Source organism: Sciurus vulgaris, assembly GCF_902686455.1.
Source record: "Sciurus vulgaris genome assembly, chromosome: X".
Taxonomy (NCBI): domain Eukaryota; kingdom Metazoa; phylum Chordata; class Mammalia; order Rodentia; family Sciuridae; genus Sciurus; species Sciurus vulgaris.
Window position 1 is genome coordinate 3,663,375 of NC_136471.1, and position 15,197 is coordinate 3,678,571.

Below are 15,197 nucleotides of genomic sequence, written 5' to 3' on the forward strand. Positions count from 1 at the left end.
GGGATGGGAAAGATCATTGGACACAACAATGGGACCAAGTTTGGGACCCAGGGCGTCTCTGCTTCTCTCTCCTAAACTGTTCGGGCTGTTTTGGACAAACACACTTGGCCCTCAGCCATCCATACTCCATGGAAGTTTGGAAGCCATCAGGGATACACGATGGATCAGGACAGGATGCAAGTGGGTACTGTTTGCTCTTTATTTTTATTCTTTATCTTCTTGTACAGAAAGAGACAAAACTTAACAGCGAAGCTCGACAATCACAAAAAGCAAGAAAGTGAGAGCTAGAGAGAGGTCAGAAGCAAGTTTGTTCATTGCCCCCAGGATCCAGTGAAATCCTGACATATTACTGAATGCACAGATTTCCCAGCTGACACGGGTCAACACATGAATATGAGCACAATTTAAAGTGGTACCAAAATTAAGCCATTACACAGGAATCATTTCTATAAGCTCAGTTGCACATACCAGGGTTTCCACTGTCACAAGTTCACAATTACAGAGTGAAATAGCAGGTGTGTTGAGGCCTGGGAAAGTGGCATCTGCAAGAGGAGACAGATTGGGAGGCAAAAGCAGCTGGGGTACTCGTCCCATCCTGGGTATCTGTGCTAATGCTCAGCTGAGGGCGGGAGGAAGGCAGGCACTGTTCAGCGGGCAGATAGCAGTACAGTGAAACAACTGTTGAGCGTTGAGCCCGAGGGGGTGTGCTGTTTGGCTATCTTTGTGAGAGAAATTCCTGCTAGAGAAAGACTCACCGCCCACAGCCTGTGAAAGGAAAAGCTCCCGAAGTTTAAATATTTGGGGGCGAATGATGGGAACAGCCAGTCTGCAAACACAACATCTGCTTTACAGAATACTTAGAAAGACACATACTTGTGTTTAAAATTGCAGTCAAATTCACAAACTATGTTATTCAGAGGATAAATACAAGAGTGGAGTGAAAGGCTGAAATTTCCCACAATGGAGAGAGAACAAGGGATCACCCTACACAGAAGGAACCTTACAGACAAGAAATGCTAAACCCCAAAGCTGAAGGCACAGTGAAGGGATCCTTAATATCTTGAGCCTTTCTTTTGAAAAAGGGACTCATTTTAAACTAGATTCCTCTTACACAGAAGACCCTGGAAATTGACCAACAGGAAGTATCTTTCAAATGTTTTATGTAGCAGGAATCGCAGCTATCATGAATTACCTCAAATTGTGATTTTCTCTAAGTTCGGAATTAGTGGGCTTCAAATTAATGGGCTTTTATGGTAGCTGCAAGCAGTCTAATTACAGTACTTTTAAATTAGTTAATTATACTGATTAGTATCAGTAGACTTCAGTGGGGAGTGTGTGCTTGTTTCTGAACCAGAGAAGTCCTGAAATGGTGCTTCATCCCTTGTCAAGCTGAAAAGCAGTTCAGCCTTGACCATGAGTGGACACACAGAAGCCAGAGCATAGACATTGTTCTAGAAAGAGCCTTGGTGAGTCAGAGAGCCTCTCTCCATCATCTTGCTCTCACTTGGACAAAAGAACAACCTAGAGGCAGTGCGTTTTTTTCTTTGTCTCATGGGATAAAATTTGGTCGTCAAAAGATCCACTCTGGCTGGGGATTGGGAGTCTCCATGCACTTGGAGAGGGGAAGCATCTGGCTCCAACTACTTAACAAAAAGACACTTTCCTGTTCTGAATTCCTCCATTGGACTACCAAAAAAAAAAAAAAAGAGAGAGAGAGAGAGAGAGAGAGAGACATTGTCCATCAAATCAGGCACATTCCTGTTTTCCAAAGCACCCTATGGATTTCACACTAATGGCAGTGGGATTGGCAAGTAGAAGGGAGGCCTTGGCCTCCTGGGTCCAACTGCTTAGCACTGCATCTCCCTCAGCCAGGGCGCAACGCAGCTGTGCAGGGGAAGTGCACACGCCAGGCACCTGTGCGCCCTACTCTTTCTCTTGTGCTTTCATTTTGAAAACCCAAGGTGATGGGCAACGGGGAAGGGACAGGATTGCAATTCTTGTTTTAAAAAGTCTTAAAAAGTTTTTGGTTGAAAATGAGTGACAGTCATATTTGAAGGAACTTTTTAAAGCCTTTTCTTTTTAATGAAAAATATCTATGTAACTAACCCCACCATTCCCAAAGTCAATAGTCACACATCTTTCCGCACACACACACACACACACACACACACACACACACACACAAATGTCCAGGAGTGCTCAGAATTCCTTCAGCTGTTGCCCACAGAGCAGGAGCCAAGGCAGGGGCACCATGCCAAAAGGGCATGAGTGGGGGACCCACAGAGTGAAACTCCTTCATCTTCTTCCAAAGCTTTTTGTGGGGGACAGAAAGTAATGACTTTGTGGGGGGGGCTCCAACAGTTAATCTTGGTTTCCTCACTCAGGGCCCTGTCAAGGCTGTCCAGTCCTAGGAGGGGACATTCCTTCTTTCAGACCGGATCCCTCCTGGTACAAATATAGCCGCACACCGGCTATTGTTTCAGATAAGCAATGAGAGAAGGCAACATGCATACGTGTGTATACACACACACACACACACACACACACACAAGTCCAAAAACAACAGAAATGTGGCTACTGAAGTGTTAGCATTGTATCAAATCAACACCCATACAAAGACGATTTGAAAAGATATGTACAGGGCATTCATAAAAGCCAAGTGTGCACCACAAGGAGTTCTACCCACTGTGTATACTCTACAGTCTTTTTTCTACTATATGATGCAAAAACCATCCCAGAGCCTTTGGCACAACCCCACCTGGAAAAACTGTGAAGCACCTGAACCAGAGACCACAGGCTTTAAGGAGTTGCCTCTGGCTCTCCCCACAACCAGTCCTCAGCCAGAGAAACACATGCTGCCCTCCACAGGCCAGTGTCAGGCTTCTGCTTCCCACTCTCTCTGTTGGCTCCACCCAGTCTCACAAGATATTGGGCTCAACAGATGCCATGGGCAGTGGGCATTCCTTGGCATAATCCCCCTGGCTCTGGTCCACGGAGCCCATGCCTGGCGGTCTGCTACCTGGTGGGGGGAAGGGGAGACACAATAGGCTAGGACTCTTTTCACAAGCTCCCAGGTCACACTTAGGCACCTGCTTGAGAAAATCCTGGGAAAACAAGCTGGCCCAGAGCTTCTGGTTTTCTCCAGTTCCTCCAGCATAGCTGAATGGAATTGGTCCCAGTTTTCATCATTGAAAAAATAAGGGACCTTTCAGGCCAAAAGTCCCTTCATGAGGAAGGGCAGGAGTGCAATGCTAGTGGTCCAGGGGAGAGAAAGAGGAAGGCAGGAAAGTTGGAATGCCACCTGGTCAGCATCTCTGGCATTAGAGAACTCTGGGGAGAGGGGAGAGGAAGCAGAGAGGACCAACTGGCAGGAGACTCTTCAGGTTGAGACTCAACATCAGAGGCACAATAGGCCCTCAGAGAAACCTACACATTTCTAGAAGAATCCCCCTAAAGACAAGCCTCACTGGCTCCATGGTGCTTTAACCATTAGCTCAGTCAATGTCCTGAGGCTGTGAGGAAGGGGGAAGGATGGGAAAGCATACCACAGGATCAGCTTAGCCAAGCTGGCAGTCTCCTGACTGTGAACATCTCCTGGGACTTCCCCAGGACTGAATGGGGCCTCCAGAAATCACCTGTGGCCCCAAGGCAGGTGCATTCAAGGAATGAATCCCCGGGATGCCTGCCTTGGAGAGCTGTTTAGACAAGGAAGCTTGTTATCAATGGGCTTTAAACTGCTGCAGTTGCCAATAGACCCTTGATCTGCACTCTTTTGGGCCCCAAAAAATTTGCTACATTTTTTAAAGCACCACAGAGGAAAAATGATTTGGCACTGCAGTCAGGAGGATGGTGATGGGCTGGGGAGAGATGATATCAACAGTGTCTTTTGCATGGTAACTGGCACAGTTACAGAGCAGGTCACCTTCGCCCAACTGCTGTCCAAAGTCTCACTGAAAATGGACCAGCACCTGGCCATGGCAGAGTAAACCCTGGACAGCCTTCAACCCCAGCTCATGGGCTCTCACACAAAAAAATTTTGAAAAAGAGACACTTTGAAATCTTCTCCTCAGGTGGGCACCATCATTAAGGAGAAATCATCAATCTGAAGTTCAAGTTCAATGCACCTATTCACAAAAAGGGAAGTATTCTAAAATTTCAAAGCCAGAGAGCTCCATGATGAGAAAACCAACCTCACGGGTTTAACTGTCCTATGGATTAATCAATCACACAGGGAGAAGACTTCAGCTATGGGTCCCAGTCTGCAGCCCAGCCGCTTGGGAGGGGATGGGCTCCACAGGCAGGGTCAGGAGCATGAGTTTTCCCCAGGACAAAGTGCATCTGGACTGCAAGTGGGCTCAGGTCTGTGGGTAGTGGTTTTAACACAGCTGGTATACAGGTCTGGGAAGGTCAAGCACACCAGAAACAGGGTGGCACAGTTCATGCGGGCCCCTTGGTCAATTTGCAGGAAGGAGCTCTGCTACCCAGCCCCCTACCCTGCATCCTTCATACAGACATCTCGACCTGGTCAGGAGGATGGGGGTGCAGTCACGGAACTGTCTTCTATGAATGGCCCAGGTGCTATTGTTTTGTTCATTATTCATCTTTGTTATTACATGTTTTGTTTTGTTGTTGCGAAATCCTTGTCCTGCTCTTACAATATAAGAGAGGACAGAAAGCACAGAGCTGTTGAGGAAGAGCAGTGCAGTAGGGCTGGCTTCTCTCCCTCACCTCTGGGCCCATACACAGGTCTCCAGCCAGCCCCACAGCTCCAGCCACAATCAACAAAATGGGCTGATTCCTTTGGCATTAAGAGAAGCCAGTCCCTGATGGGAGGACAGGACAGTGGGGGTTTGGGGGCTTTGGGGAGAGCTGGGCTCTCAGGTGTGTAGCTCTTCCCAGGGGGCTTTGCCTCGTGTGTATTCCTGACCCCCACCCTCCCCACCCATCTCTGACAACTGACTTCCTAAAAATCCACGGTTAGGGAATTATTTGGCAACAAGGAGGCTAAGGCTGTTTTGTGGTGGCACAGTCTTTCAAAAGTTGAAAAGAAAACAGGAGGCCTCTGAGAGAGGCTTTCACATAGGCCAGGACATGTGCCTACTACTTGTCTGCACCAGGGCTGGCGGCCACTATCTCCTCATACTTTGGGGGTGGGTCACTATAAGAGACACTGGCCTCCTCACTGCTGCCCTCCTGGGGTGCGGTCACCTCCTCATAGGAGGGGGGAGGAGTGGCACTGGACAGTCTGGAGAGAGAGAGCTCAGGGAGGTAGAGAGTGCTCTCAAGCCGGACTGTGGCTCTGCCCCCTCGGCCAGACCCCAGCACCACCTGTGGTGTGCTCCCAGCCTCACGGTGACCAGAAGACTCCCCCTGGTTATGCACAGTGCCACGATACACCATGACCCGGGGGAGACTGTGCCCGGTGCGACTAGCTAGGTACCGATTCTGAGCATAGGAGGGGTGATGACGAGTTGCTTTCTGCAGCTGGCACCTCCAGATGATGAACAAGGCGATGACAATCAGCAATGCTACCCCCAGAAGGGGCACCACCACGTACATGGCATCCGAGCTCTGGGAGGGGTCTCGGACAGAGTAGACTGCATTCGGGTATCCCTTCCAGAACTCCATCTGCAAAAGAAGAAGTGCTACTCACATCTGGGGAACATGGGATGTAATGGGATGATCACCAAAAGCTCATGCTCCAAACCAACCCCAGAGGCCTTTAGCAAGCCTCAGCCTAGACTGGGCAGGGCCTGGGGCTCCTTCCCACCCTTCCTCATCTGACTGCCCTGGGAGATGCATCAGAGAGAGTCTGTAACACAAAAGACAATGCTCCCATGTGAGAAGGCCCCCCAAAATCAGGCAATAAAACTGGAAGGGTATTTTATCTGCTCCTCTCTGGCCCCAATGGACATGCTGTAGGCTGGGGTGGCTTTTCTTCCTTGCTTCTGCCCCAGCTGAGGTATCCAGGTCTGTTCCTGGTGTTCCTGAGTGTCCTTTCACTCCCAGAACCCAGCCCCAGGGTACTACATGCCGTTTTCTCTTTGTTCTCAAACACCTCCTTGACTTCCTCGTAGCTGCAGATCTCTTCCATGCACTCTCGTTCAATGGTGCCCTGGCGCAGCTCTTCCAGGAACTCATTGGCACGAGGAAACCGTTTCAAGATCGAGTGGGCATTCTTGGCCTCCAGAAACACTGAGGAAAGAGCGGCACTGAGGCCCTGAATGGGTAGCTACCCAGGCTAGCCCAGGGACCGAAGCATAATTGGCGGGGGAAACAAGGCAAAGCCAGCAGCCACAAGCAGAAGCCAGAAGCCACAGGCTTCCACCCAGAGAACAGGTTGGCCCTTTGCAAAAGGGATGGAACAGTTGACTCTCTGTGATGCCATGCTACTCCTATCTTGAATCCCATGGTCCAGGCAGGGTTCAGGCCCTTGGTAATACAGAGAAAAATGAGAACCAACACAGAGGGCAGTTTATAGTGCATGGGAGCAAAAAAGAATACACATTTTGCGTTCTGTAGCCATCCATGAATAAATACGCAGGATCTGCATTTACCTTGAAAGGAAAAGAAAAAGTCAGAGCCCTGGTCATGAGAATTGGTTCCTCTTTGGCACTGATGCTGGTAGGACTCATACTTGTAATCCCATAGGACTCCACCAGGGTGGCATCCATTTGCCTGAACTGACCACCTGTGTCATCAGGTCTCCTGGCATCAGTAGCTTGACTTGAGACATTCTAGAACAAAGCCAGGCTGAGGGGACTAAATGCACAGGAACCTGAGAGTACCTCCTGGTAATGGAGGCTGTGGGGTTTATGTGGAAAGTCTAAGCATCTGTAGATCTGGCATATACCCTTCCTGAAAAACTGCAATTGGGTGGTAACCATATCTATTTATTCCAAAAAAACAAACCAGCTACAACTGGATAACTTGAGGATGAAATAAGAGGTGACATTTGTTATTGGTGTTCACCCAGAAGAGGGACACCTCTTAGTGTCCCCTTCTCCAGGCACCATGGCCTGTCACATTAGTGTGCTACAGAGACCTGGTGAGTGCACATCTCCAAGCGAGCACATGCTCCAGAAGACTGCCTCAGGGTGAGGAGAAGCTGCTGCTCAACCAATTGGACAAGGGCCACAGGGCCACCTGGGGAGAGGAAAGCTGAGAATGACTTGAAAAACCGACATGTGCTTTTCCCATGAGCCCCGAGGCATGGCCGAAACCCATTCTGTTGGGCCAGGAGCAACTCACCTGCCATGACGCTCCCTCAGGCTCCAGTGTCTCACTTGCCTGGCAAGGGAGAAAAACAGAGTTGTGGTGAAATCACACCTACATATCTGTGGGGCACCCACCTGGCCCTGGAATGTGATCCCCCACACTGACCTGGTCAAAAGATCCAAGCAGCACACCATGAGGGGCAGCCCCTCCACGCAGCCATTCCTACCTCCTGCTGCCTCTCATTCTCCCCGCCCAGCAGAGCCCAAGCAAACCTTTCAGCTATTTCCCCCAACAACACCTAAGGGCTGACCTTTTTCTTTAAGAAAAGGAAAACTCCTACAGGCTGAAGCTCTTTCCTTCCTCACCCCCTCAATGAATCCTTGTGCCTTCACACTGGAAAGGACCTCAGAGACATATGAGGAAATGAAGCCCAGAGAGAAGGGGGAGAGGGGCTAAGCAAGGTTAAGTAAATGAACGACGACAGAGGGAGGACCTGAATTCAGAAATAATTCTGATCACAGAGGAGTGTCCCAGGTCACCTCTTAATGACAAGCACATTCCTTGAAAACCAAACTTAAGACAAGGACAACCACCTCCAATGCCCTACAGTAACCATATGTAGACACCTATCCTGCACGGTCAGATCCTCCACCTACAATGCGGTCATATTCTTACAATCACAGAACCAGACGACCCGCTTGGTTCATTTTCAACATTCAGGGAGGAAAGAAAACCGGGCTCTTCTAGAAGCAGGCATCTCTCCTCTCTTTGTATTAAAGACCACTGCAACAGAGTACCAAGAAGTGGATTTAAACCATCAAAACTGAGAGAAAGGGCTGAGGTGCAGCTCAGTGGTAGAGCACTTTCGTAGCATGTGCAACGCCCTGGGTTCCATCCCCAGCACTTGCATGCACACATCCCACCCGACCCCGAGATCCTAACTAGAAGAGCTGCCTCTAACATGAACTAGCACCTTCCCTTCTAAGGAGTTATCTGGCCAACATGTAACCCATGGGCACAGTGCATGACTCTTTTGCCCCTCTTGCAACACATGCCCACACATACACTCACATTCCCACACATACACTCATCCACCGTATTCTGGAGCACTGGATGGGACATCCACATCTGGGAGCAATCATCTCCACAGCTCCCCTCCCCAAGCAGAAGCTTGGGTTTTATGACTAACGGGGATGCAAGACATGTGAGCTGTGTAACCCATTATGCTACCCTTTTTGCCTAGGCTGCCAGGAAGTTCGGTGTTAACACTGACAGTTCGGCGCATGTGCCCTTGGGGCCCAGCTGTTAGGCACATATGCTTCTCTCCTACAAGTTGGTGCAGTTTTCTATTTATGTTTCCAGAATCCTATTGTACATACACTGTGGCTTCTAATCCTCTTGGCCAACAGGTAGGATAGAAATCACGGATAAATTCACAATGAAAGGAAAAATAACACATCCAACAGCTATCTGTGGTATCATCATGTCAAGGGGCTTTCTCTTTTGAATCCTACAACAATCTCAACAAAGTCTATTGACATATGAATGTGAATTTGCCAACACATGGGCCTACCATTTTGAGAGAGTTATCGCTTGATGTTTATAATGGCAAAGATGGGATATTATCTCAAAATTCTGCCTCCATTATGGATATCCAAAGTCTATGTCATGAGGTGTGGAGCTATCAAGCCTGATAGCAAGGTTTTCTGGTTGAAAGAAAATGGAGCTGTTGTGTCAGGGTTTGAAAAGAATGAGCAAAACCTTAACTAATAAGGGAAGAAAGAAAAAAAAATATGCTTCATTGCTTACTGAAGGGAACTGCGATGTTTTTAATTTTTTTACATGGAAAAATTACATAATGGCATACATACAGCCACCTTTTGTCGCAAACACATAGACTTTGCTGCATGCACACCCACACATATCACGGACCCAAGCGAAGGTTACCCTGGCACCTGCAGAAGTCATTAGCTCATTTTTAAGCTTCAAAGGAGCCAGGATCTCCCCAAAACGGCTCACATGGCATCGCCCACTCCATTAGCAATTCTGTAGCCACCATCACTGCTGCTGCTGCCTGCCATGAGGCCTCCTCCCCCTCCCTCCCCAAAATTTAGCGCCTGTTTCTTCCCCTATAAATACACCATCAATAGGCAGTTACTATGGCAACAGTGAGGAAGCGCGAGGGCTCCACGACAGAGTATGCTGCTGCAGTCACGCATGTATATGTCCCTCCTGCCCCTGGTGGATACTGTAAAGCTGCTTGTAGGCTGGAAGAATTTTTAACCCACTCCCCACAGGAACACAGTTGAATCCTGACAGACTGGAAAGGAAGGAAGGCATGGAGCTGGCCACCACAAAGACCTTCCTTAACCCCACCCCAGGCCGAAGCCTCTGAATCACAGCACTCTGGGACGCACAGCTCCCAAAGTCCCTCACATGGGGACTGGTGGCCACCAGAACACCTGGTGTCCCAAGATATGGCCTCCAAACCACTTCTCCAAATGTTAGCCCTACTGATTTCCATCACTCAGAACTGATCGGCAGGAAAAGGTTCTGTGATCTCCAAATCTCATGACTCATCGACCCACCCAGTGACACGGCAACTCCCAAATTATGCTCAAACTCAAACTCTGGGGCCCCCTTGTCCCCTGGCACTCATGCCAACCGTGAAAGTGCCTGTCCTCGCCCACCTTTGCCCGTGACCAGCACCTTGGCCAACAACTCCTGTTTCTGGCCCAGCAACACTCTTCTCCCAGGTCTGCTCGAGACCCCAAACGCTTTGGCCGACAGGGCCTTCAGATCCTCCCCCCTCCCCAACAGTGCCCCAAGCCCATCTCAGTGGCCCTGGATACCGAACCGTGCCCTCGGGGCTGGGGCGCCCAACCCAAACGGCCTCACCGTTCTCCGGGCCCAGGAGGCGGCCGCCCTGTTTGCGCACGCAGCCCGCCACCTCGCTGCTGCGCCTCTTCCAGCAGGGCCCCTGTCCCCGCCCACCTGCTCCCCGTCGGCCAAGCCCCCCAGCCCAGCCCAGCCCTCTCCTCTCTCCGTCCCTCCCCGCCCCGCTGCCCTCCCGCGGCACCAGGCGCCCCAGAGCCCGCCTGGCCAGGGCCAAAGTGCGCCTGGAGCCCCGCCCCTCGCAGCCAGGCGCCCAGGCCCTGCCCATTACCTCGGCACCCCCCTGCCTGCCCCTGATCTCCTCTGGGGTCTCCGCCGCTGCCCGCCCCCCACACCCCGCCGTGCCAGGTCTGGCCTCGCGCCCCGCGCCTCGCGCGCCACCCTCGAACGCCACCACCGCCGTGCCCCGATCGCCAGGCCGCGATCCTCGCGCTGCACCGCGCACCAGGCCGCCAGGCCAGGAGAGAAAGAAGGGATGGGGACGACCAGAGCGGGCCGAGGGTTTAGGGCGGGAGGGCCGGCAAGCTGGGCCAGAGGGGCGGCGGCGCGCACCGATCACCGCGCGCCCGCGCCCCACTCCGCCGGCGCCGCCCCTGCCCCCGCCCGTGCCGCCGGGGGGCGGGGCCTGGCCAGCTGGCCTGGGGCTTGCTTAGGACCCTCGGCCACCTCACTGGACAAGTTGTGACCCAGGGCGCGGGCCCTCGGAAGACCTGGAGCAGCTGTGGGCTCAGGCGGCGGCACCCAAGGCCGGCGCACCAGGCGTCCCCGCGCAGCCCAACCCCCTCTGGTCCCCAACCCGTACTCACCTGCCATTCTGGCTGGCCTAGCTCAAGGTTCCCGCCCAGAAGTGAGGGGTTCCGTGCCAGCAGCCCCGCTTTGCTGGGATTCCACTGAGCCTGCAGAAGAAGGGCTAAGTCGAGGCCACGCTGTGCCAATGACTGAGTGACCTTGGCTTCCTCACTTACCCCCCACCACACCGTGACCCTGGACAGACGGCTTCTCTCCCGTAAAATCTGAGAAATGGGGAGAATCCGGCCGCCTCTCTCTCAAGGCTGCAGCTAGAATAAGCAGGAAACCCTAAGGTGCAGAAAGAGGAAAGGAAGGAATCTTCTGGGCCAGAAAGGAGCACCAGGTGTGTGTGGGGGGGGGGGAGGACTCCACAGGCTGCCCTGTGGGAGGGTCAGTAAGATGCAGCAAGATGGGACAGGACACTAGGAACAAAGAGACGGCACTAGTCCAGAGAAAAGAACACAACAAGGTTGACCGGTTAGAGATGGATAAGATCGTTAGGCGCGACCTAAGATCTGGGTCCAGGAAAACCTCAGAGGTGGGTCCCCGTGCACCCTGCTGGGTATGGAACTCTTTTTTTGTTCTCTGCACTTCCGAAGTGGAGACCAGCCCTGGAGTTGTCATCCCTCTTCCATATGGTGCATTTAATGGGAATGAGTCTGAGACAGTCCTGAAAGTATCCAGGCAGAGAAACAGCAACCGACCTGCCAGGTGGCAGGAGAGAGGGAGGCCTCCATCACCAAGGGGCCTCCTGCTCTCCAGCTCTCAGGGCTGGCTAAAAGCTACCTTGGTCAGATCTGGCTCCCCGACTGCCCCTGCCCCTACCCTTCTCTCTTCCTTCTTCCACTGCCTTGGGACTTCCATTTCCACTCCAGCCCTCTGTTCTGACTCCTTCCCTGGCTTGCTTCCTCTTCCTAGGCTGTACAAGTCTTCTTTGCCAAAGACAGACCTGTGGACCTTCCTCCATTGAAGGCCAGGAAAGCCATGTCCCTGGGGCCTAAAAGCAGGTTCTGCAGAGATAAACAAGATCACCTGAGGATGACAATGTGTGTATTTTCAAAGGACTGAATGTAGAACCCCTTTACAAAGGAGGAGAAGGCTGGGGCCATGGTTGGTGGTGGAAACAAATCTGAGCTCTTTGGGAACTAATCTGAGCCTCACAGACCACCAACACTTTCCCATCCTGATTGTAACATCCACAGAGCCACGTGCACGTGACTGTCATAAAGGTATTGCTTCCAGTGTGCACTCACGGCTGTATAGCTGTTGCTCTCCTCCCAGCACTGCACTTGAGCTTCTGGCTCCAACAACACCAGCCTATTTCTAGTTCCTTGTCTGCTCTGAATGCCTTTCCTCCCACTGTCGGCCTGGGGCACTTGCATTCATTCTTCCCACACAGTGCAGATGACATTTGTGCTATGAGGTCTTGTAAGGTCCCACCCAAGTTGACCATTGCATTCTCAGCACTGTGCACAGTGAGGATAAACATGGGGGCTTCTGTGTGCCGCAAGGGAGTGGAAGGACATAGAGCAGCACCTCTGGAGTGGACTGCCTGCTGCACCCCTTGGCAGGATGGCATATTGGCAAATGACTTAGGTTCTCTGCATCTAAGTTTCCTTATTTGCAAATGGGAATGATGCTATTAGTGCCTGCCTCATAAGTTTGTTAAGAGGGTAAATGAAATAATCCCTTAGATGGAGTGTGCCTTGTGTTTTTATGTGAGTGGAAAGCACGTCAGCTTTGTCTCATTCAGCCACATTCTGTTCATTGGGTGGTTTAGTTTAAGTTGCTCATTTGTCTCCTCTCTCTTAGGGACAGGGACCTTGTGTCTTCCTATGCCCCCAGCATATAACCCAGAGCCTTAGCCACACATTGTAGAGCTTAGGCAGGAGGAGCTGGGTTGAACTGATGAGTGCCAGTGAATGTCAGCCTTCAACTTACCACCATGATGTTGTCCCCAACACTAAAGGTAGTTCTGACCCCTGCTTCCTACCTTTGGGAAGCCTATGTTTTGGAATATCAACTCTGTCCAGACATTTTGGCTTCCTTTAAGGACTGTCTTACTTCCCTTGCAATGGCTCCAAAAACTCCTGGGAACTGGGAAGGCAGGGCTGGAGTCCTCCCTCCCTCTCTTCCATTGCTTGATTTTAGGTGTTTCTCTGAACAGTGTCCCTTTGCACTATATGGGAAGGGCTCAGCCATTGGCTCCATAGCATGGGCCAGAAAATGTGCAGTTTGGTGCCTTTCAGGGGTTTTCCTTTGCCAGCCAAAGTGCATTACTTTAGCCTTCCCTAGTCTGCTGGCAGCTCAGATCCTTACTGCTATGGATTTGACATGAGGTGTCCCCCAAAAGCTTACGTGAGACAATGCAGGAATGTTCAGAGATGAAATGATTAGGGTATGGTAGTTGTAACCTGGTCAAATGCTTAATTCACTTGAGGGATTAACCTGCTGGTAACTCTAGGTAGGTAGGGTCTGGATGGAGGAGGTAGGTTATCTGGAGCCTGTCTTTGAGGTTAATATTTTGTCCTTGGTAAGAGAGGCTCTCTCTGCTTCCTGGTTGCCATGTCCTAAGCTGCTTCCTTTCCCTATGTCCTTTCACCATGATGTTCTGCCTCACTTAGGGCTTAGAGCTATGGAGTCAGCCAATTGTGAACTGAACCTCTGAAACCATGAGCCAAAATAAACTTTTCTTACTCCAGGTTGTTCTTGTCATGTCTTTTGGTCACAGTGATGAAAAACTGCCTAGAGCACACTGAATATGTACAGGCTGGAAAACTGCACTGCTCTTCCTGTAACCCTTCCCTTCCTGTCCTCACCTACATCACACCTGTGCCCTTCTCTACCCTTCTCTTGCCCTGTATCAATGATCTCTTCAGACACAGCTTAGTATATCAAAACCACCCCTGTACTGAGTGTCTATCACATGTTGGAATTGTAGGAGGACATAGCTCTAAAAGAGTGTATCATGTGGTCGCTATTTTTTTAAATACAAAAGACAGATGTTAATTCAGCAGAAATTCTCCAGAGTACAAAAGGACAGACTTTCAACCATGAATTTGAACTAAAATCAAACTGGTCTCCATTTCTGATCCAGATGCCATTCAGTAGAACTGGCTTCCTGGATGTGTGACCAGTATTGTCAGGCAGGTCTGTGTGTTTAGAAGGTCTCTGCACACTTGGTTTGGTGCTCTGCTATCACCATGCTCAAATTCTTAATATTTGTTGAACAAAAATCCTTCATTTTCATTTTATGTCAGGCCCCACAAAGTTATATAGGTGGTGCTACCCATTGGTGACAGCCTTGCTATCCCTGATTCTTTCCCAGGGACTAAGGTCACAAGTCACCCACCACTCCTTTGACTCCTTTCCTCCTTGTTCCTGCAAGCCTTGATCAGTTCCTCCTGTCCTCATCCCATGACCCTGCCAAGTCTGCCACCTTCCACCACTTTGCCTGTCCCATACCCCATCTCTACACCTCATCCTTGAGTGCCCTCTTCCAGCCTCATTCAATCCCAGATCTTCACTCTTCCTGATATTCATCCATTCTAGGACTGAACCCTTCTCTGCACTTGACTTCCCCCAGCTCCTTAAGCCCTCACCAAGCTCACTTCATCCTTGAGCCTAAACATCCATCTTTTTTGTGTGTGTGTGGTGCTGGGGAACCCAAGGTCTTGTGCTTGCGAGGCAAGCACTCTACCAACTGAGCTATCTCCCCAGCCCTAAACATCCATCTTTACCCCACAAGAAACTCACTCTGTCTGCACATCAATTAGACAATTAATCAGGTTATGAGCTGAATTGTATCCTAATCCCCAGTACCTCACAATGTGACTATATTCAGAAATAGTGTTTTCAAAGTGGGAACTCAAGTTGAATGAGGTCTTTAAGGTGGATCCTAATCCAGTGAGACTGGAGTCCTGATAAGAAGGGTAGATTAGGACACCGATGCACACAGAGATGCCCTTATGAGGATGCAGAAGGAAGACAGACATTTGTAAACCATGGATAAGTGGAACCAATCCTACCAACAACTTGATCTCACATTTCTAGCCTCCACAACTGTGAAACATTTCTTTTCTTGGAGCCACCCAACCCATGTTACTTTGCTCTGATAGTCCAAGCTAACTTGTAATCAGGTATTCATTCAATAATGTTATGTGCCAGGTGTTCTTCTAGGACACAGAGTTACAGGAAACAACAAACCATAACAAAATTCTATCCTCATGGATAGTAGGCAAAAAACTAGTAAGTCAAAGATACTGAATGGTGGATGATGACCAATACTAGGGAGA

General features: G+C 50.4%; 1 protein-coding gene across 3 annotated transcripts; it reads right to left on the bottom strand.

The window, feature by feature from the left end:
- Positions 1 to 1,634: 1,634 nt before the first annotated feature.
- On the bottom strand, positions 1,635 to 10,647 carry PRRG3 (proline rich and Gla domain 3). 3 transcript variants are annotated; one of them, XM_079123692.1, is made up of 4 exons: positions 10,385 to 10,647; positions 7,252 to 7,290; positions 6,035 to 6,195; positions 1,635 to 5,628 (listed from the first exon to the last, which is right to left on the bottom strand). In XM_079123692.1, the coding sequence occupies exons 2-4, from the start codon at positions 7,256 to 7,258 to the stop codon at positions 5,101 to 5,103; spliced, it is 696 nt and encodes a 231-aa protein (XP_078979818.1). In that variant the 5' UTR covers positions 7,259 to 7,290; positions 10,385 to 10,647; the 3' UTR covers positions 1,635 to 5,100. The 3 variants fall into 3 exon arrangements, with proteins under 3 accessions (XP_078979818.1, XP_078979816.1, XP_078979817.1); XM_079123690.1 differs by lacking the exon at positions 10,385 to 10,647 and adding an exon at positions 10,117 to 10,205; XM_079123691.1 differs by lacking the exon at positions 10,385 to 10,647 and adding an exon at positions 7,384 to 7,468.
- Between the last annotated feature and the right edge of the window lie 4,550 nt (positions 10,648 to 15,197).